The following is a 23,701-nucleotide window of genomic DNA, read 5'->3' as shown; positions in this document are numbered from 1 at the left end:
AGATGCTATTTGTTCATCTTAAAGCAGGTAGATCGGCTCCAGGCTCTTCTAAGGAGATGTTTTCGAAGTTTTGTTTATTCTAGGAAACGTAGCGTTTATGACATGCAATATAGATGGAACCATAAAGGGCTATTTGGAGGTAGTTTTGTGTTAATTTTTTACGATATAAATGAGCTGCTATCAAGATAGAAATGTTTAGGAGTTTCTTCACACTTCTGGTTTTTTAGTGGAGAAGCGTTCAGTTTAAAATGATAATAATAAACACATCTGAATGGAGGTTTTTAATAGTCAGTAACACAGTGTAAGAACATGATTCACACTTTACACTGCTGAAGTTTTCTGACCTCTGAGCGACCGAAAGCAACAAGTTCTGGAGCCCAAAATGTCAATAATTAGTCAGCTTATGCAGAAACAAGACGCAAATTATTTAAAGCTGGCTGCAGGCTGCACTTCACAGAGAGTCGGAGTGAATTTAGTGATTTTAGACGAGTTCATGACACCGAAACATCGACGTGTAGAGAAATCTGGAGTTAAACAGCAGAGCAGTGCTGTCAGGACGTCAGCAGAATTAGAGGAGTAATATTGAGAGAAAAACTCAGAATTTTGATGGCTTTTTTTCTTCTAAATTGATAAGAACAAATAAGGATATTTTCCCCTGACATTATAGTAGTAATTTTACAAGAAATGTAACTTGGATATTCTGTAATATTCAGGTGGTTCAATTTATTAGAAAAAACACACAAATTTTTGAGAAAAACAAGGATATTCTCTTAAATTTTGGTGGTAATTTTACAAGAGAAAAAAGTAATTCTCTGGGACTAAGGTGGTAGATTGAGGAGAAATAAAATCAAATATTCTCTCAGCGTAAGGTGGTAAATTTGCAAGAAAAAATACAGAAATATACAAGAAAAAACAAACATATTTTCAAGTGGTAATTTTACAAGAAACAACATCATAAATTTATAAAACAAAAACTTGGATTTTTTTTTAGATTAGGATGGTAAATCTACAAGAAAAAAATCAAACATTGTCTCAGAAAAAATATGTATTTTAATATGCTTAATTCTTGATTATCTGGCATTAATTACATAAAAATATTCTCTAAAATTGAGGTGGCAAATCTACAAAAAAACCTAAACTAACCACTAATTAAAGTGGTAAATTTATAAGAAAAAAAGTATTTTTTAATAGTCTTAATTCTTAATTAATATTGTTTGGAATTAATTTAAGAAGGAAAACAAGGATATTATAGATTAAAGTGATAAATTTACAAAATAAAAAAATAAATAGTCTAAAAATATATTAGAGGTGGCAATTATATAAGAAAAGCTAAACTAATCACTAATTAAAGTGGTAAACTTACGAGATTTTTTTAATTTTTTTTTTACAAGAAACAAAATCGTCTATTTCTAAGACCAAAACTCGGATATTCTCAGATATTACGTCAGAAAAGTGACCAGCCGTTGAGGTTGGACGCCAGCTTCGTTTAAGAATCCCCTCAAAGGTTAAAAAGCAAATTAGTGGTGAACAAAGTTATTACGTTTCCTTCATTAAAATTCAATCAGCATCAAAATCTTGCATCAGCTCTGATTAAACTCAACCAGATGAGCTCATATCTGAGGTAAAGGTCACTTCTGCACACAAATCCTGACAGATGGCTGCCATTTTCCCTGTTTTTAAAGGCTGTTTTCTGGCTCTCTGCGGTTTGTTTTGACTGTAAATCTGTCGCCGTTTTTCTTTTTTTTACGCCACAAAAAATGTGCGTCTTTGCAGTTTTTTGGCGCCTAAGAAGTCGAGAGGCGGCATTAAAGTCATAATCCTGTCTGGGCGACTCTCCAGGGTCAAACTTCAGGCTGCAGCTCAGATAACTGCAGTGGTTTGTGCCTTTTTCCAGCTGTTTTTTTTTTTATATTAATCGCACAGCTATTTTAAAAGTCACAGGTAGAAGATGAAACGTTTAGCTGCTTCTAATCTTACGGTTTGATTGAATTCGCCTCACATCTTTCAAAATGAGTCTTAAAGTGTGTGGTTTTGTGTGTTTGTTGTCACCTGGAGGTGTGTAGGCATCCATGGAGGTCTGCACCACCAGCGATCGTCGTTTCGAGGGCATCGGCACGGCAACCTTCCTCTCTACATGTCGCGCCAATACAGCCTGAACCGCCTCAGTGTGGACGTCTGGCAGAAAAATAGGTTTTGTTCACACAAAGTCAGTTCACTGTAAACTCAGTATGTGTGTTTCAAACCCAAAGTGAAGAGTGTCTGTTTGCTTTCTTGCTGAGGGTTCGACGTGAGATCAGAGCTAGTTAGCTTAGCATAAAATCTCCACTGGTTTCCTGCCAATAGATTAAACAATGCTGCTGCTAGGTTGGCTTTCGTATCAACTGTTTCCAGGTTTTATGCTAAGCTAACTGTCTATTTAACCTTTGTACAACATTTTAGTGCCTGTTTGTTTTCTTTCTGAGCGTTCGACGTGAGATCAGAGCTAGTTAGCTTTGCATAAAGTTGCCACTGGTTTCCTGCCAATAGATTAAACAATGCTGCTGCTAGGTTGGCATTCGTATCAACTGTTGCCAAGCTTTATGCTAAGCTACCTGTCTATTTAACTTTTATACAACATTTTAACACTTGCTAGTTGTCTTGCTGAGGGTTCAACTTGAGATCAGAGCTAGTTAGCTTAGCATAAAGTCTCCCCTGGTTTACTACTAATAGATTAAACAATTCTGCTGCTACACTTGTTTTCTTTTAAGCCCTTTCCAGGCTTTATGCTAAGCTAACTGTCTGTTGAACCTTCATACAACATAAAAGCAAAATTTCAACGCTTGTTAGCTTTCTTGCTGAGGGTTCGACATGAGGTCAGAGCTACTTAGCTTAGCATAAAGTCTCCACTCAAAAGTTTCCTGCTAATAGATTAAAAAGTGCTGCTGCATTGGTTTTCTTATTAGCTTTTTCCAGACCTTATGCTAAGCTAACTGTCTATTTCAACCTTTATAATACATCTTAATATTCATTAGCTTTCTTGCTGAGGGTTCGACATCAGATCAAAGCTAGTTAGCTTAGCACAAAGTCTCCACTGGTTTCCTGCTAATAGATTACACAATGCGTCAATATATACAAATAAATTTGTGTCAAAGAATTAAAAATGATTATTACTATAGGTGTGAAGGTGAAGGAGAACAAATCATCCTAAACTATCTTCTGACAGGCAAGATATGATAGGACTCCCTGCTATGGTCAAGGTTAGATATTGTCTATTCTGACGTGACTAAACAGACGAGGTGTCTCCATGTTGGTCTGTAATCTAAATCTGACCTTCTCCTAACCACAATATATACCTGAAGATCAGAGAGAATCCTCAGAACTGATGCTAGCATTGCTTGCATGAACTGCTGCTCTGTTAGTGTCACTTCTCCTGACATCAGTAAACCTTACTGGTGATTTAAGTTATCCAAGTCTCCAATGTGTCTCTCTGTGTCTGCCTCGACATCGCTGAACGTCCACAACAGGCCGTAGTTGAAGTTGTGTGTAGTTTAAGTGTAGTTTCAGTACCTGATCGGTAGCGCTCATCTCTGGTGCCAGAGGTTCTCCGTCGGTGGAACCTGGCAGCAGACGGAGGTCCGAGTGGAGCCCGGTGGGACATCGGACCTTCCATACCTACAGAGGTAACCAGCAAGCAGGCGACAAACACACACACACATATATATATATATAAACACACACACATATCCACAGACACGTTTGACAAAAGCAGTAGATCCAGTGCCAAGAAAGAACAAACAAAAAAAACAAAACACAAACATGGAGATGATTTGCAGAAAAATCATATTTTTCTGAGTTCACAACGTAAAATAATCGACACAGAAGAAATCATAAGAATGCTGTCTGACAGAACCTGAGATAAACGACCAGATCTGGAGGCCTGTCGGAGGAGCAGGCCCAAGCTGAGCTCCAGGGACTCGGTTTGTCTATCTGAAACCTGCAGTGTTTGTCATGATAGCTGGTGTGTGTCGGGGTCAGAGGTCGCTAAATTACCTCCAGCATGGGGAACATATGCCCTGATCAGCTTGGACCTCTTCTTCTCATAACCCTTCTGAGTGATGTCGCCTGCAAACAGATAGAGATAAATAAGAGAGTGAGAGAGACGGTGGAGGCTGTTTCTGCCCAGCTAATTGCTAAATTAATTCATTAATCCTTTGTTTTTTTTGGTTTAATTTTTTCCTGTCAACCTCCTCTGTCTCTCCCAGTCTTTTAACGTCTGTGTTTCGACTGTTAATTAAACAGAAGAATGCGAACAGAAACAAAACTCATGCAGAACGATGAAAAACGATGGAAATGAAGAAAACAGGAATAACGTTCACATATGCAGACGCTGTCAAGGACATATGGTGATGTGTTGGTTCGCTATTATAATGGATCACAGTGGAGCACAGTTTTCTTTTGTTGTCAAGGCCTCGTTGTCTGCACTCGATATTCACTTTAAAGCTTCAGTTTTTCCTCCATCTTTGATGTCAGTGTTTCATTGTTTCAGAGACAGAACATGGACTCAGATGAAAACTGATTTGGCCACAATGAGTAGAAATATGTTTGGAGGCGAGAAGGTGAGACCTTTAACCCCAAGAACACCAAACCTGCCATCAGGCATGGTGGTGGCAGTATCATCCTCTGTGGAACTGGAGCTTTCCACAAAGTAAATGGAATCACGAAGAAGGAGGATTAAAACCTAAAATCATCAGCCAGAAGGTGGATCTTGGACACAGTTCCAACAAAACAATGACCCCAACACACCAAAGAGGTAAAGAAGCAGTTAAATCAGGCTGGAATGAAGGTTTTAGACTGGTTTCCCCAAAGTTCTGACTTAAAACCATCAAGAACATATCGACTGTGATACAGAAACAAATATATGCCAGAAAACCAACAAATCTAGTTGAACTGCACCAATTCTGTTCAGAAGAATCAAATACAAACCAGAAGCTTGTGTGCAGAAACCAAAAATGCCCAGTTGAGGATGTTTGACCAAATAACATAATGACCGTATGTATATTTATGATCCAGAGATTTGATCATTTTTCCAAAAGACCCTTAACAAACTGATGTAAGAATCTAAATGCACGACTGTCTTTTGTGACAAAGATTCATGTTTCAATGATTCCATCAGAGAAAACTCAGAGTCAGTGGAAACTCCTCCATCTTTGGTGTCAGTGTTTAGTTTCAGAGACAGAACTAAAATGAAAACCTGGAGGACCAAAGATGACGTTGCAGAAAATTGTGATGGATTGCCGGTGAATCATCCGTCCCACACGAAATAAGAGGATTAAACTTCCAGAGGAGCAAATGAATAGAGCCTGGAACATGCGAACTGAAGAACAGCCACCTCTCTTTAACGGCAGAATCTCTCTGGATTTATTACAGCATCTTCTGCATCTACTGCAATACAAAAGATGGACTTTAATGGATAAAAGGAAGAACAAAACTAATGTTTCAAAGAATGATGATGGATGATAATTGAAAAAAATGTCATCATTAGATTAAAAAAACTGCAGAGGAGGAATTTACAGATGAATTGTGACGGAATAAGTGTGGAATCGTCGTTTTTACCCTACATGTGCACAACAAAACATCACCTGAAGCTGAAAAACCACATCTGACGTTGCAACCAGAAACACTGCATTTTCTAACTTACAAAACAGTGTCAAAGGAGCAGCTGTGTGGGTTTGCAGTGACACTGAAATCTAAAAAAACTGAGTTCAACTGAGTGAAAACCTTCATTTCCACAACTTCCATGACTTTGAGACTACAGCCGTTGGTCGATATGATCTTAATCGACCAAATTCTCATTGGTTGGTGCTGCTTCAATAAGGAGAAAAGCTCTACATCAACAAACCTCCAGGATTAATCCATTAATGCACAAGTCTTAAAGTAGTATTCGGTCTAAAATAAGCACCACACTGCGTCACTGTTTCTAAACCCGTCGATCTCAGCACCCGCAGGGCTAGCATGAGCTAACACTTCCTGGTCGGTCCCAATTAAAAGCTGTTAAATCGACTCACACCAGTTGGCTAGTTATTGATTGTCATTTGATTGCCAAAGAGACGGAGCACTGAGTGAAATCCAGTGGTGGAAGAGGACAACTTTTCACAATAAGAGCCTTAAAATACCATTCAACTGGAAACAGGTGAAAATAATGAACACATGGGGATGTTTTTCAAAATTAAGATGGAGGGTGCACCACCTTCACTGTCTATAACACTGGGTTATATATATTTATAAGAGTCTTATTGTTTTTTGTTACCATTTTAAATTACTTCAGTACTGTCTTTTATCATGAACCTTTACCAAACATACTAAAATGATTGCAAAACACTGCAAAGTGCCATTTTTACTAAGCTTGAAAAATCCAGTTTTACTCACTGTAAAGACAAAAACCTGCAGAACAACTAAAGCTGGAATTGTTCTATTAATTTCATCTAGTTTTTGCTGCTTTTGTTGTAGTTAATTTATTTGTTTTTAACTTTAATTTACTAATCTTCTTTTTCTCTGTAATATTTTGTTGCTATCTATGTTTCTTATTTGTGCATCACTATTTTATTTTACTACGCGACTACAATAGAGCCATACTTCGCATTTAAAGGTTGAATTTAATAAATGAATTCATGTTTTTGATCACTGTGACGCTCCTACAAGAGATCATTTATGACTGATAAAGTCTTGTTCCTGCTCCTATGCTGTCAAATCACCAGTATGTCTTTTAGTCTCTTTCTGATCACGTGTTTGTGTTCATTTTGTATTTTTCTTACTTTATTTTGTGACGCTAAATCATTATTTCACGTCTAGTAGTTGTTTTGTGTCTTTTCAGTGCTAATTTGCATCTTTTTCTGGCCTTTTCTGTCACCATTTTCTGACTCTTGGTGTTCGTTTCGGGTAGTTTTGTGTGTCTTTGCTGCGGTTTTATCTGTTTGACACGGTGTCAGACGGTTTGAAGTCGACTCCAGACCCAGCAGTTCCTATTAGACATGGGGCTGCTTACAGGTAGTTGGTTCCTCCTGTCGCCAACATTAATGGATTAATCCTAGAAGGTTGTTGATGTTGAGCTTTTTCACTTCTGAAAATAACACCAGCAACTGTCAGACCAATGAGAATTTGCTTGGATTAGAGCATATCGACCAACCAGTCAACCCAACCAGGACACCACAATCCTAAAAGGCACTTTAGCCACAATTCCAACATCGCCTCGCTTGTCCGACGATCTTTCTGTCTGCTTTCTTTGGGTCAATCCGTCACCACCTCATCCTTCTGGGTCATCGACCATCTGCCAAGTCTTCCCAACTACCACCAGTGAACTTCTGTCCTGTTTCCTACCTTCAATTGCTCACAGCATTTCACAGTTTGAACCTTTCATCTCCAGAACTTCAATAAATACTGCACCTACTTCCGAATGATCTCACCTCAAGCTCATTTTAAGACGTTTGTGTACATTTGTTTGAAGAGATAAGTCTGGAAAGTTTTGTTAATGCCAACAAATGCCATGAAAAGTGTCATTTAACACAATACTTTCCCACTTTTCCGCTAAAGATGTGAATCTATAGTCTATTTCCTAAACAGCTGGGTATAAGTGGCACAAATAGGAGGGAAAAGTTCATCTATTGGAGACTATTTTCAGCGGCGGATTAATCCATGTCAAGTAGTCCGTTCATTTTTGGTAACAAAAAGCTCTACAGCACAGAGGAACAATGTTTTAGCTGCACAGATAATGAATAATCACTGTGTTGACAATAACCTGACTGTAAACACGTCTACACTACTAGAAAAGACGGATACTAAAGAGTCAAACATGTTTCTGCTTGAAAAACATCCTGCAGAGAGTAAAAAAGAGGCTTACTTCTGTTTGTCGTTGCTGGTGTTGGACTTTACTTCAAGCTGCTGTGAAATTATCACACCTGAGTGGGGACTCAGCCACTCAATTTGCAAAAAGATGAACTCAGCTGTTTGCTCACGGATTGTTGTTTCAGGTGGGGGGGGGTTGTTGCATGACTCGAGGGCTCGGTTGCAGTTGTGCATTTACGCATGCAAACAAGCCGCCAACAAATATTGACACGTTTCATCCTCCAAAGTGGAACTGCAGCAAATCCAGTTTCCATACGAATCACTTCCTGGAGAGAGAAGCTTCTTGGACTATTTGTTCCTGCAGGAGACTCACGACTGCAAATCAAGCTCATAAATCTCCACTGAGCACACTCTCGCTGCCCATTTATTCCCGACAGATCGAACGTTTCTGCAAAACAAAAGCTCCTTTCAGACCTGCACTGCTTTCTCTTAGTCTGACTTGCATTAAAAGACAGTGATGCACAACACAACAATATATGTGTATGAAGCACAGGAAGGGTTTTCTTTAAAATTGTTCCAAGAACATCATAGAGATCCAAAGACAAAATGCATGCACCTTTCACGTCCACTTTGCTCTATAATTCCACCTCTTTAAAGAACTGAAAAATGAAACTTTAACATAATAAAACAGGTCAGATTAATGAGGCTCGACCATAACAGATATGATGCAGGTTTTGGGAGTTGCTTCCGGTTGTGTAGAACTTATTAAACACCTGCACCTACAAAGAACAGTGACATCATTCATTACTTATTATTTTAATGATCACCAACATGGAGACAGAATGGATCAGATGCTGTGATATTCTGTACACTTCTTCACCTCAGACAGGTGAGCGGTTACACAACTTCAGTTCAATCAGTAATTCCACAGTCCTCAGTTTGAGCTCCATCACAGCTGTCAGGATGTAATTACTTCACTGTTGCTGAAGTCAGATTATCAACACATATTGACAGAATTTGACTGTTTACTAAACAAACAGTGACGGACAATAAAAGTGACACGTGTGGCGTCACTTTAACAGACTGAAAGAGCATCAAAGTTATATATCTCATGTCTGAAAAGGGTTTAAATGCAAAAAATATGTCTCCAAAATCCTGAATTAACACCCAAAAGAAATAAATAAAGAGGGAGAGTTTGAGTGAATGAACTGAGGCTGAAAAACAGAGCGTCATTCACAGATAGATAGATAACAGAGTCAGAAAGAACACAGTCTGTGCTTCATTGACTGACTGTGGAGGACGGCCAGAACATCTGGATTCGATCTGCCAGCTGTGTGCATGAGTGTTTATTATCTAAAATATATGAGCTGAGAGGCTCCATGAAGAAGAAGGAAGTTCTTCCTCTAGAAGCAGAACCTCAGAGCTAAACTCAGGTTTGGACAAAGAAATGGATCTCTGGAGGAAAGTTGGAACAAAAACTGAGCAGAAACATGTTTGGAGGAGAGGAGGTGAGGCCTTTAACCCCGAGAACACCAAACGTAGCATCAGGCATGGAGGTGGCAGTATCATGCTCTGTGGAACTGGAGCTTTACACAAAGTAAATGGAATCATGAAGGAGGATTAAAACCTAAAATCATCAGTAAAACCTTTACTAAACACACATCATGTATGTGTGTTCTCTCTCTATAGATGTGCGCATGGATGTGTATATAAGTGTATGTGTGTGTATTGTGTACATACATAAGCATGTGTGTGTGTCCTGTGTATACATATGAGTGTATGAGCAGTACTGTGTATATATATATATATATATATATATATATATATATATGTATTTTGTATCTACATGTGTATAAGTGTATGTATTGTGTATATGCCTTTTTGTGTGAGTGTGTATTGTGTACATATATGTGTGTATAAGTGTGTACTGTGCCTATACATGTGTGTATGAATGTGTATTGTGTATATACATGTGTGTATACATGTGTATGAATGTGTTTTATGTATGTACATAAGTGTATGAAAATGTATTGTGTATATGTATTTTGTGTGAGTGTGTATTGTGTACATGTGTGAGTGTGTATTGTGTACATGTGTGAGTGTGTATTGCATACATACATGCACATATAAATTTGTGTTGTGTATATACATGTGTGTATGAGTGTGTGTAGTGTGTATACAAGTGTGTGTGTCTGAGTGCATTTTGTGTGAGCATGTATTGTGTGTGTACATGTGTGTATTCTCTCTATATATGTGTGTAAGTGTGTACTGTGTGTATACTGTGTATATATTTGTGTATGAGTATGTATTATGTATGAGTGTGTACTGCATATATATACGTGTATGAATGTTTTTTCTGCCAGTATACACGTGTGTGTGTGTTTGTGTGTGTGTGTGTGTGTGTGTGTGTGTGTGTGTGTGTGTGTGTGTGTGTGTGTGTGTGTGTGTGTGTGTGTGTGTGTATCTAAATGTGTGTGGTAGATGTGAGTGAAGCGTTTCATAGATGAACTGCAGCCCATCAATAATCCTGTTTCTTCTTTAACACACACACACACACACACACTCCGCTGGGAGACGCCATCTTCCGCTCGCAGCGCAGCAGAGCAGGGAGGGAGTTGCTAGGCAACGGCTCTCCTGGAGAAGGCCTGTGACGGCCATCTTGGATTGGGAGCATCAGATGTGAGAAGTGGGCTAATGATACCTGCCAGGGCGCGCGCATATGTCTGTGTGTGTCAGTGTGTGTGTGTCAGTGTGTGTGTTAGTATGTGTGTGTCAGTGTGTGTTAGCGGCTGTATCGGCAAGTCTAATTACTTCCTCCTCGCTGCCTCTTTTACCGTCTCACAGCTGAGAGACGATCGATAGCGGCCCGCTGCAGATTGGACTTTTTACGGCCGCTGAGTTTGTTCAGCCAAAAGCTCCAAAAATTAAAAAAAAAAAAGGTTCTCCACAAACATGAAAACTGTTTCCTGCAGCAAACACATCAACGTGTTCTCTGGTTTTCTGCTCAGCTTTATCCTCAAGGACAGTCAGGAGGATTTATCCTCCAAACAACATCCACGATTTGAATATTTAAAGCTGCAACTAATCACAAAAATGTCTTCAATTAATGAGCTCATTAAGAAACGATTTCTGATTTCTTAAAACTCTGACCTGCACATTCTGATTTTCCTTCTTTCCTGCAGCACAAATACAGAATTTCCTTCAACCTTCTGAACTGCTTTTTAGCTCCTGCTTCAGTTTTTCTCACTGTGGTTTCATTTTTCACTGCAATATAAACTCCTGCACCTCTATAAAAACAGCACAACCATGACTACAAGTAGAGAGACCTCAGAAAAGTCTAAGACGACAGTGGAAGTTAAAATTCTTTGATTATTCGTTTTGCACAAATCTAAAACCACCAGAAGCTGAGCGCACAACATTTCTCCAAGTGTCTCCAAGTATAAATGTTTCATCCAAAACCTTAAATATTATCAATATATTATCACTTCAGACCAAGAAAAGCAGAAGATTTTCACAAGTCAGAAGCTCGAGCAGAAGAATAAAATCCCTGTTTCCGTCTGACATCCAGAACTCGTCATCACAACGGAGCAAAACAGCAAATATCAGCAAAAACGGGCCAATTTTTGGCATTTCAAACGAGCCTGTTTCACACTTGCTCTGGTCCAAACTTTAACCACTTAGCTGTTAGTTTGCCACAAGAGAAAAGACATAAAAAAACGAAACAGGAGCTATTAGAGGCGTCCAGATCAGAGACTCATTATCTGGGATCAATCTGTGATGTCTGGTCATTTCTGGGAGTTCTTCCATCAGAGTTCTGCACCGGTTAGTCATTCCCTCCGGTTCCCACGGCGACCCGCACCTCTTACTCAAACCCCGATCTGTCCCGTTCTGTTTTATAACACTTCCTGTTTATTTCACTTTTAAAACTCTGCTTTCTTTAAATGTTCTGCTCTGTCAGCCTTTATTGTTCTGCACCAAACTAAATGACAACCAGCTTATTAATAAAACAGATTCATATTCTGCAGTCTTATACGATGGAGTCCTGATATTAAAACTTTATCGTCTGCTCGAAATACAAACTGCTCTGGATCAAATCTGAACAATTTTTTTATATTAATGTAAAAATATTACTGCACTGACTTCTGTAAATGTCATACAGGAGGTCCTCGGTTTATGACGTCCTCGACTTACGGCGTTTCGTCATTCAGAAATGGTGCTTTTAACTGATTTAAATGAGACGCACTCTGGAAAATGATGAATTACTATTTATAAAAAATACAGATTATTTACAGTTTACTGTTTTGCACAGTCAACATACTTTTTTGTTTTAGATTTTACTTAAAAACGAGGAAAAATGCAAAATAACAGCGACTTGTTAAAGAAGTTTAAGTTCAACTGTTTATATTTTTCATTAAAATACTATGAAAACTAATATTTAAGCACTAAAAAAATGAAAACTGCAAATATTTAATTTTTTTCAAAGTTAATATGTAAATTAATGATTTTTTTCCCTGTGATTTTACTAGTTTTAATTCAATTTAACAAAACTATTTTACAAAAAGTGTAAAATAACAGTTGATGAGTATTTAAAAATGTACCATCTACAGAATTTTTCTTTCAAATAATGGCAAATATGGAAATAAAATAATGATTTTTGATTTGATTTGTGCAGTTTTACAACCAAATATTGTAGAAGAACAAATTTTACCACAGATTTTTGATATTATGCATAATTTGTTTTTTCAAACATGGAACTTTTCATGTTTTTAAGAGATTTGTACTAGTTATTAATGTATTTAAATTTAACAAAACAGGACAAATGTAAAAACTATCAGCTTAAAAAATGATTTAAAATTTTAAATACGGTAAAAACTGTGCAACAAAACTGGGAAATTGCAAAATGACAGCAAATTGTTGGGAAAAAAAAATCACACCGAAGTGTTAAAAATCTGAATCTTTCACAGTCGTTCTGTTTTATTTCCTCTGTCGTCTTTTATCTTCAACATCCAGCTTTTTATTTGATCTCCTCTTTCTTATCGCATCGTCATGAACAGCCGAGAACCGAGAACCACCCACAAGGAGACGCCATGGAAACCGAGTATACACACGCACACACACACACACACACACACACACACACACACACACACACACACACACACACACACACACACACACACACACACACACACACACACACACACACACACACACACACACACACACACACACACACACACACACGTCATGCTTTGGGCTGCAGCTCTCACATGCAGAGACCCGTGTGGACGCTGCAGTCCTCTGGCTTTACAACTCATCAGTGCCCAGCAGAGCCACCGGACACACATATATTCATATATTCACATATTTATATATTTATATCAGTGTGCACAGTAGCAGCAGCAGCCAAGTGTCACGTCCCCAACAGCAGACAAACCAGAGAAGCAGGCCATCGAGTCAGAACAGTGGGTTAAGATGCCACCAGTGGAAATACAGTAAAACTCGAATAAACGGCTCCACTCTGGAAGCGTTGCCTTCTTTATCAATTTCACATGCAATATTTCATTTTTCATCATTTCCAGCACTATATACTCTTCTATTCTAGTCATATTTCAGCTTCCTTCTTTCATTTTCAGTATTGTGTCGTACTTCTATTTCATTACTTTCCTTTTTGGCAACATCTGGCAATGATAAAGTTTCATCGTGTCTTAAATTATCGCCTGAAATCCCTCAGAAACCGGCACAACTTTAAGCAGTTAAACTCAATACGGCCATATCAATACAGATTTTATGTAAAAACAATATTTTCTTTTATGTTTGGGCCTCTAATCCACATGTAGAAGACTTTTATGACCACTGAAATTGAGATTGGAGAGTCTATAAAGGCACTGTAAGATCAAAATTCTTTAAAAAAATGCAGTTTATTTGTGTTTGTCCACAACGAAGAGTTCAATCCTGCCTTAAAAAGCAACAACAGTGGTGACTATATATCATATATTAACTCTAATTTAACAAAACAGACCAGTTGGGAACCAGATTATCACTGAAACTGATAAAAGAATAAACTGCTCGACTCCTCAGAATCAGAACCGACACTGAAAACCCTCAACAACGAATAGTCATGACAATATAAAGCAAAATACTGAAAATGTTCACATCCTGGAGACTGAAAACTGCTCATTATTTACAGTTTTGTCCATTCTCCAACACTGTCACATTCGAATACTGTAGAAATGGGGAAAACTGTACACATCTGTCAACGAATAATATAAATATGAAATAATATAAAATCCTGAGCTACGGGATTCTGGAATTAGAATCGATCATGATTCTTGCTCGCTTAAAGTGACGTTTTACTCATTTGCTGATTGAAAATGGTAGGTTTAGCTGTTCAAATGTGTTTCATATCACTGAAAATGTATTATTGTTGAATCCGGGTAAAAAAAAAACGCTAGCCATCTGAAGAAATCCACTTGTTTCTTCTGATATTTTACAGGCTAATCAGCGAATGTCTAAAATTCTGGACCAGAATAAAAGCACAGATTGGAAACTGTTGGCCTCGACATCAAAAATGACTCAGTTCCTGGTTGTGCTTGGATGTTTTGTTGAGCTAAATCTGGACCTGGAGGAGAATCTGGAAGAATATTTCCTGCCATGAAGCTGCAATATTAAAGCAATCACCACCTATTTTGATAATTGATCAATTGGTTTGAGTCATTTTTAAGAAAATAACGGCTACTTTTTCTGATTCCAGCTTTTTCAATGTGAAGATTTTCTGGTTTCTTTCCTTCTTTGTGACTGTAAACTGAGTATCTTTGAGTTCATTCTCTCTCCCTCTAGCCTAAATTAATTCTAATCTAACATAAACAGCTGGAGTTTGCAGCATCATAAATCATTTAAACATGGTGATCCAGCTCAACAGCTACTAATATAGCCCAGGTAAGCTAGCTGCTGTTTAAAGATGATCCAACATGTGAGCTAGAAAGTAAACGTTCATAAATGTTAAATAAGTTACAGTAGGTGTCCACAGGAATCCTCTTTTCTATGCGTCCCATTCACTGTCTACGAGAACAATGGAGCGTTACACTGTGGCAGAGACCGGGCGTCACATTCACTGCTCCTCATTTACATAAATATGAGGTCAAGGCTAATTTATGCAAATCAGAATCATCCTGCACAAACGGCTGCTGCTAGAAACTCCTCAAAAACTTTTAAAATAACCGTCATCGTCGTTCGAAATGGTACAAAGCTTCAGCAGCTTTTCTTACCCTACATGAGACCAGTTTAATGAATTGTTCACATTTGTCGTCATTTAATATTTGGCATATGCCGACACCGTTTTTCTAGATAATACAGTCTTGTAGTTTAGTTGTGTAACTGGTTGTACCACTATGTTGGGAAGCAGAGTATTGTGGGGGTTTAGCTGGTAAAGGGGCACCATGACAAAGACTTCTGTGATACTTAATGACCTCCCACTAGAGGACATGTATTAAATCAAGGCAAGTTTAAAGAATAGCTCAATTTTGTTATCATTAATAAATAAAATTATTCAGATTCACTAAGCAGTTCCTGATCAAGTCATTTTTGCCGTTTATTGTGTCCCTAATCCGATTCAAGACCGTTAATATTTAGTGTCTGTTGATACACAAGACGGGCTGTACAGTGGCCTAGTGGTTAGCACTTTCGCCTTGCAGCAAGAAGATCCCGGTTCAAGTCCCGGGGTGGGCCTGGGATCTTTCTGCATGGAGTTTGCATGTTCTCCCTGTGCATGCGTGGGTTTTCTCCGGGCACTCCGGCTTCCTCCCACAGTCCAAAAATATGCTGAGGTTAATTGGTTACTCTAAATTGCCCATAGGTGTGAATGTGAGTGTGATTGTTTGTCTGTATATGTAGCCCTGTGACAGACTGGTGACCTGTCCAGGGTGTCCCCTGCCTTCCCCCAAGTCAGCTGGGATAGGCTCCAGCACCCCCTGTGACCCTAGTGAGGATCAAGCGGTGTAACGTTCATTACAGAAGTCCAACCAAACAGTCTCCATTGGGTTGGGGCAAGTAAAAGTTTTGAAAAAGACTGTTGATGCTGATCTTTTCTTCTTACAGACTGTTCAACCAATGTATGAGCACCTATCGACCCAACAGTCAACCTGGACATTACAGGTCTGCTAAATATAAGTTCTTATCACGTTTGGGGCTCATTTGTTTCAGTGCGAAAATTAACTTGTGGACACACAGTGAGACCAGGACGGAGTTTTTAGGAGTTTCTTGATGCAACCATGGAAGATTCTTGGATTTTTTTCCAGATTTTTTTGTTTTAAAAGAGGCACTTTTGTCTCGCAACTTCAGATTTCTCGCTTGACATTGTCCTGTTGGATCACTAATTGGCTATCTGACCCTTGACTTAACTGTCTGTATTGATTATTGATGATCTGTATTGATTATTGGTGATCTGCAGGGTGGAGGAAAGAAGATACTGTTTTGGTGCAAGTAAGTGAAAGAAGTATGTTATTTGACGCACTTCTGTAAAGATTTTTTTTTACTATTTTGTTGGTTTTGGATGATATGTTTATTAAAATCTCCCTCCACAGCCACCCATTAGCTGCAGCCCACCTCCATTTTCCACCTCGGTGCCAAACAAGCAGCAGATCTGACGGCGGATCATCAGCAAAAATCCTGACATTGATTTTCAGTGGCTCTGAATGTTTTTGATCCAACTTGTCGACCGGTCAGGACCAGTCCTGCTCAACTTGACGGAGTCGGACGTCACTTCAAACAGACGACTGACAGCGGCTCTGTCCTGGAAACACTGAGCTGTCACCGGTTCGCTTCCCGTTTGAAAGCGGAAACCACAACACTTTTGTTCTGTCGACTCGTTCTGTCAACTTTTAGCCAAACAATCAATCAACAGGGAGGATATCAGGGCCCAGCACTTCCTGCTATCGACTGAAATGTGTTGGTGGCAAATAATACCCGTTATAACCATTAATAATAACCGTTTTATTTGCTTTTACTGTAAAATGAGGAAACCTTCTAGTATGACTGCTCATTTGGCTAGTCTGGGAACTTTTTTTTGGGATATTATCGTCTAAATTGCTCACAAACCCGCAAAATTTTAGGCTTCTGGACTCCATTAGGCCACATGAAGACAGATATTATTTTCCCTTACGTTTGGGGTCCTCACACAGAGATTAACAAGTCCATGTCACTTTTGTGCTTTTGACCTAATCTATTATCCTTTAGGCAAATAACAGATCAACAGGGAGGATCTCAAAACTTTCCTGCCGCTGACTTTTATCAGTTTATTCACTTTTCTTATCAGATGTAAAGGAGAATTTTTGCCAACTTTAGACCATTTTATTGAGGCAAAGTGCTAGTATGACTGTTTTGTGTTTAGCCACTCTGGGAACGTTGCCTTCTTTACCAATTTAATGTGCAATACTTCATTTTCATGTGCTATATTACTTCACTGTGTCAGTATCATTTCCAGTGCTGTATAGTTTTCCATTCTAGTCATATTTTAGCTTCCTTATTTCATTTTTAGCATTGCATCATCTCTATATCTAATTTTTGTTTTGGGAATATCTGATAAAAGAACTTTCTTCAGGATTTATAGTTTCATATTGTCCTAAATTATTCCCTAAAATCACTCAGAAACCAGCATGCATGTTTGTCTGAATCTGAAGCTGCTGCATTTTACAAAAACCTGCAAGAAGTCAGAGGTGAAGCTCCTCCATCGCCTCCCCGATAAAAGCTTTGATACGACGTGAAATATTTAGCAGAGGAGAAAGCGCTCCGTCGGTTTCACACCTGAGCAGCACTTTGTCCATTAAATATGCATGTAAGTTGACGTTCACTCGTCTCAAATCAGTTCCTGCTGGTCGGACACCTCTGACGGATCCCACAGATTCAACTTAAACAATCCAGAAAAACATCTAAAGAGGTCCACAAACACAAAGAAACTCCACAAACTTTAACCGTTTAAACGCCAAACCCCACCAGCAGGTTAGAAACACATGTAATCTTTAAATGTTATGCCAAAATGACACCATTTATTAGTAAAACCTGCAAAAACAGAAACAAATCACAACATTTTCCCTTTTCGAACAGCCCTTAAACTAAATGAACCAAATCTAGTCTTAAAATCATTATTCTACACGTCACGTTTAAAAATTCGCCAAAAATAAATTGCTTGATTGAACTGGATTCTACAAAAAAAATAAAAATTCTGTGTTCCTTGGTCCAACTAAAAAGCCATGAACGATTTAATTGCGATGGAAGATCACGTGACTAAAATTACAGGGAGTATTTGGAAAAACTGAAAGTTGTGTCTAAACAGAGCAGAGAAACATCTCAGGGTTCATGAGCTCCAACTCTAAAAATTAATTCAGGGGAACCGTTACCATCACTTAATTAAATGCATTGCAGTAGTAATTAAATCTTTTAGCTCGTTGGTATTTCCACCAATTTATAATAAATAATTATGATATAATAGTAATACAGAACACCATTGATTTTAGAGGAAATACTGCAGTATTTCACTTAAATCATCACATATGTTTTGTTTTTGGAGTTTGTAGAGGTTGTAAAATAAAATATTAAATACTTTTAGCATGTGGAGCCATTTTTTTGTCCTTGCACCAGTTTTCTACCAGTTATTAAGTATTAATTTAATGTAGAACACCATTCATTGTAGCACAAATACTGCAATTTCCTCCCTAAATTATCACATATCAAAAAGACTGATCCATAATGTTTTACTATTGGAGTTCGTAGAGGTTGCAAAAAGTAAAAATTTAGCATGTAGAAGCACCAATTATTTCCACTATTGGTAACAGCTGTGGAACATATGTGCATGTGGATTCCAGTCTTAGTTTTTTTTGTACATTGTTTCTCTTTTTTATGATTCATGGCCTTAAAACTGTATCATACCGCACAGAAGATATTCCTGAGTTCTCTCTACTTTCAGTCATGCTTGTGCTGTTTCACTAGGATTTTATAATGCAGAGAAAAATGAGTAGAAACGGGAATAAAACTTCCACATTCTGCAGCATTCAGCGAACAGGAAGCTCTGCAGTAAAAGCTGTAACTTTGTGTAAATCTGGAGTCCGTGTGCATAAAGAGCTGCAGCTAAACGCCCGGCGACGCTGCAGAGGTCGCAGTAATACAGCAGGATGATGGGATTTAGCGATGCGGCGGCTCCGAGGCTTATCGGCCGGAGCTCAGCTGATTGCCGAGTTTATCTAATAAACAGGTGCAGCGTCGCGTCGCCTCCTCAAAGACCAGGAGTAAAGTTTCTCTGCCCGTCAAATCTGACAGGAAATTGTCGCCTGAGGTTCCAATAACGGCCGAGGCTCGGCGTCCTCAAACGCTGCTTATCTGGAAGCAGAGGTCTTTGTGGATTGAAAACGTGGTTAATCTCTCAGAAGACCTGTTTCACTTCACTGCCAGGAGTCACAACAGCAACAGGAGATCTGTGGCTTCTTTTACCTCCTCAAAAGCTAAAAATGAAGTGACTCTAATAGTATTCCAGTGTTTAGTCATTATTTTGATGAATTAAGAAGCAAAAATGCAAGAAATTCTCACATTCTGCTGCTCTTGTGAGCAAAAATGACAAATCTTAATCTTCAAGATGCTTTTTAATTCAACAAAACCTGCAGATGTGCTGCTTTTCTGTGTTTCTAAACTTTGTCTGAGCTTCAGGGTTTTCCTAAAATAAACGGCGAGATGCTCGAGACAACCTGATCTCCACTTTTCATGTTTTCAAGATGCCATCGAAATTTCCAAAGAAATCAAACCCAGGGCCGAACAGAGGGTAGATTTATGGTGCAAAGCTGCTCAAACCTGCCTCCTCCAATGCGTTTCAACAGTTATTGTCTTTATCACTGAATCTCCAGTGTGGTTTCTGGATTATTTGATCAAAATCTTCATATTTTCTTGTTTTGCCCAACCAGCTGAGCAAAACCTGATCCTGTTATGTTCACTTTTTGTTATAGATAAGCAGGAGCAAGCACATTTTGGGGTGTTTTTGCTTGAGGAAATGACTTGCAATCTGGAGGAATCAGTAGTTCAGCTAAAAATAATGCCTGATAAATTTTTGATTTAGAGTCAATTATATTGGTTTCCTTGTTGGAAATGATACAAATAAGGGACAAAGAGACTATTAATCATGAATTTTATCTACTTCTATGTCTGTTTTTACCATTTTAATAAAGATTCCATGTCAAAAAAATGCTCAAAATCCTTGAAATTGTTGCAAATTGTTGAGAAAATGCAACTCCTGTAGCATTTTAATCAGTTCTGATCATGTTCCAGTGTGTTCCATTACACCATAAACTGGGAACAGATGATGCTGTAGCTCTCTAGTTAGTGCAGAACTTCATGAGCTTGATACTAGAGTCCATCACTGAGAAAGAGCTGCACATTGATGCTGTTTACAAGAAGACTGGAGGCTAGAAAGTCACATCTAAGAGTTCCCAAGGATCTACAGTGCAGAGAAGAAGCAAGAAGTCCAAGAAGTTCCTCACTTGGAAGACAAATCCAAGAATCCTGAAGCATGAGAGCAGTTCTGGCAGAAACATCTTCAATCAGACTCTGGACAAGGTTAGTCTCCATTAAAACTCCACAAAAGCTCAGTTGGACCAAGAAGGAGGAAGTTTTTCTGTGGTTGAATGAGAGAAAAATGTTTGGAGAAGCATTGAACCCCAAGAACTCCGTCTATACGGTCAAACGAGGAGGTTTATGGGAGTTTTTCAGCATCGTCAAAGTAAAACGTGAGAAAAGAGGACAAACAGAAAATGTCCTACAAGACAAAGATCTGACACATAAAGGAGAAGAAACAGTAAAGACGTTGGAGTTTCAACCTGAATCCATCAAGAACCTGTTGAGGAACTGAAGAGCAGATGGATGAAGAACCTCAAAGATCTGCAGATCATCACAAAGAGGAACGAAATCCAAGTGGAGACATCAAGAAAGACTGTTTGATTGATCTGAAGGCAAATAAATACTTCAAAACTGATTATTGAAAGGAAAAAAATGGGCAAAATGGAAAAAACAGCACAGAAATGGCTGAAATTCCTGATTAACATCTCTAACACTGTGTTTTACTGCCTTTTCTCACTTGTTTGTGTCATTTTTAGCCAGAAAAAGTCGGCTGGACACATAAAAATTCCCCATAAATCAAAGTTTGTTGTGGTTATGAATAATTCTGGGCTTAACTGGAGCATTTTTCAGTATTTTCAGACACTTTGCAGGCCAAACGATCCATCACTTGTTCACAAAAGTGATCCAAAGCAATAAAAATAATGAGAAAACATTGAGTTTTTTCTTTTCCTTTGGCTGCAAAAAGATGTGAAATAGTTTTAGGTTGTTTTTTTTTCCTCTGGATGACATTTAGATCTGAGTTTGCACCCGACAAATCAAACAAATTAGTTGTGTTGCTTCACAAAGTGCAGATAAACGACCCGTTTCTGGTCAACATCCGTCTCTCTGCAGCTGAAATATTTCCATTCAGTCGATATTAGGTTCATTTCTGCGACTAAATCTTCTTTTTTCAGTGTCTTCTGCTGTTTTTTTGCTCATTTTGTGAAGCCTGCATGTCAACACTTTTAGATAAAGTTAAATAAAAACTTTTAAATCAGAGTTAATTACCAGACTTCTGTCTAGAATATAGCAGAAATTACCAGAACATTTTAAATGGTAGAAAAATAATGAAAAATCTGTCACAATTTCAAGGGTTATGAAGTTTGAGACGTGTTTTTTTTTTGTTAAACTGCAAAAATGACCCAGATAGAGATCATTAATACTCTCTAATACAGTGTCTTTCCTTCTTTTTGTCACTTGCTTCAGCCAGAAAATGTCTGCTGGACACATAAAAATTCACTATAAATCAACATTTGGTGAGGATATGAATAGTTCAGGGCTTTAATGCAGCATTTGTCACTATTTGTAGACATTTTAAAGGCAGAATCACAATATTTTTCACGAGTTTCCTTATTTTTCTAAGATCTATCTATATCTAGCCATCTATCTACTTTGTTTGACCCTTTAGATTAAAAGAAACAGCTCAGAAACACGAAGAATTCCTGTCTTTAGTTGCTTGTTTGTCTCATTTCCAGCCAGAAGAAACCTGCTGGACACATAAAAAAATCACTATAAATCTAAATTAGTCGCTATTTTCAGACATTTCACAGGCAGAAATGATCAATACTGTCACACTATATATCTTTTGTCATTTGTTTCTGTCATTTTTAGTCAGAAAAAAACAGCTGATCAGATATAAATTCACAATAAATCAACATTTGGTGATAATTCAGGGCTATAATGCAGCATTTGTCACTATTTGTAGACATTTTACAGACAGAATATTGATGCTGTTATGATATTTTTCACACGAGTTTCCTTATTTTTCTTAAATCTATCCGTCTGCTCGACTTGACGACTTAGATGAGTGAGAGTTAAAAGAAAACACTGATAATTCCTGTCTTTAGTCGCTTCTTTGTGTCATTTCCGTCCGCTGCTCGCATAAAGATTCCCTGTAAATAAAAAGCTGTCATGACTGTGAATAATTCGGGGCTGAACTGCAGCACTCGTCTCCATTTCCAGACATTTTACGACCAGAACGATCCGCAGCGATTCACAAAAACGACCTGAAGCTGAATCACAAAGACGAGGAGGACGGAGAGTGTTTTTCCTGCTTCCTGTCCGGCTTTAAGCCTCTTTGAAAAGATGCCATCCATTAAAACGGCCTCATCTGCTGCTCTTACTCTGTAATCACACACTCTAACACACACACTCTCTATGGCTGGGTGACAAACACACACCCGGCGGCCTCCATCGCTCTCAGGGCCTCACCTGGCCGTCCTGAGCGTTCAGCGGCGGCAGACGTGGGCCGTGACGTTTCCTCGTGGTTCAAAACGTCGACAGCAGGTTCTGCTCTGATAAACGCTCCGGGCCGGATTAAGATGTTTGTGTGTCGCTGCAGCGGATAAATGAAAGCTTCCACCCATCAGAAACAAACAGGACGTCACCGGGATCGACGGGTTTCAGGTTAAAGCCGCAGATTCTGATCAGAAGTTAAACCGTTTTCACGTCATATTGTTCAACTGTCACCCCAGAATTTACAAAACATCCACCAGAAACGCCTAAATAACGATTTAGATGCAAACTCGCTGTTTGGTGCTTGACACAAAAAGAAAAAATGTTCTCTAAAGAGCTCCAGGAGGCAGAGAGTTTCTCCATGTACAAATAAAAAAGAGCAGAAAGTCTGAAAAGGAAGATTTTAGTTGCCAAAATTGAAGCGAATTTCAGGAAGTGCATGTGTCCACCACAATAAAAGCACCAAAGAAGCGTAATGAAACGGCTTTAATGCCACTACCTGACAAAATTATACCTCTTTTCTGACCTATTTTAACTAAAAGTATGAATTATGTTTCATAGAAAGAACACTATTCTGAATAAAAGCTATAATGTCACTAATTGACATCCATAAATAATAAATATGAATGATGTCTCATACAGCCACTGATGTGTAAAACATCATTACATCCATAAATATTTCTTTGTAGTCTTAAATGTTGTCTGGTGCAAGAATTCTAACTTAAATGAAGACATTTCCAGCAGAATTTGCTGCAAAAAAAATGCACATTTGTTCATCCTGTCATCATTTCTGCTCATTTCAGGGTTTGCTGACATGCAGGCTGCAGATGTGCAGGAAAATGTGTCCATTTTTTGTCACTTTGTAACTTTTTTGTTGTCTCTTTTTGGTTGTGTCGTGTCGTTTGTCTCATTTTTTGCGACGTCTTGTTTTTACTGGTTTTTCTGTCTAACTTCTGTCGTTTTGATCATAAAGTAAAACACTGCATCATCCAGTTCCTGACACCTTTTTGATCAT

The 23,701-nt window shown here is 38.4% G+C and overlaps 1 protein-coding gene across 3 annotated transcripts in view; it reads right to left on the bottom strand.

Annotated features, from left to right (window-relative positions):
* Positions 1-23,701, bottom strand: part of LOC110969113 (disco-interacting protein 2 homolog C-like) — an 88,871-nt gene that overhangs the window by 60,483 nt on the left and 4,687 nt on the right. For 2 of the 3 annotated variants that reach the window (XM_051940150.1, XM_051940151.1), the window contains exons 2-4: positions 4,030-4,101; positions 3,547-3,651; positions 2,050-2,175 (exon numbers count right to left, since the gene is read on the bottom strand). In XM_051940150.1, the coding sequence (XP_051796110.1) occupies positions 2,050-2,175; positions 3,547-3,651; positions 4,030-4,101 (303 nt within the window). The remainder of the gene's footprint in view (positions 1-2,049; positions 2,176-3,546; positions 3,652-4,029; positions 4,102-23,701) is intronic. The other variant, XM_051940152.1, reaches the window with a different exon arrangement.

The sequence above is a fragment of the Acanthochromis polyacanthus genome, chromosome 20, assembly GCF_021347895.1.
Source record: "Acanthochromis polyacanthus isolate Apoly-LR-REF ecotype Palm Island chromosome 20, KAUST_Apoly_ChrSc, whole genome shotgun sequence".
Taxonomy (NCBI): domain Eukaryota; kingdom Metazoa; phylum Chordata; class Actinopteri; family Pomacentridae; genus Acanthochromis; species Acanthochromis polyacanthus.
The sequence above is the reverse complement of the archived record's forward strand: the minus strand, read 5'-3'. Positions and strand labels throughout refer to the sequence as shown.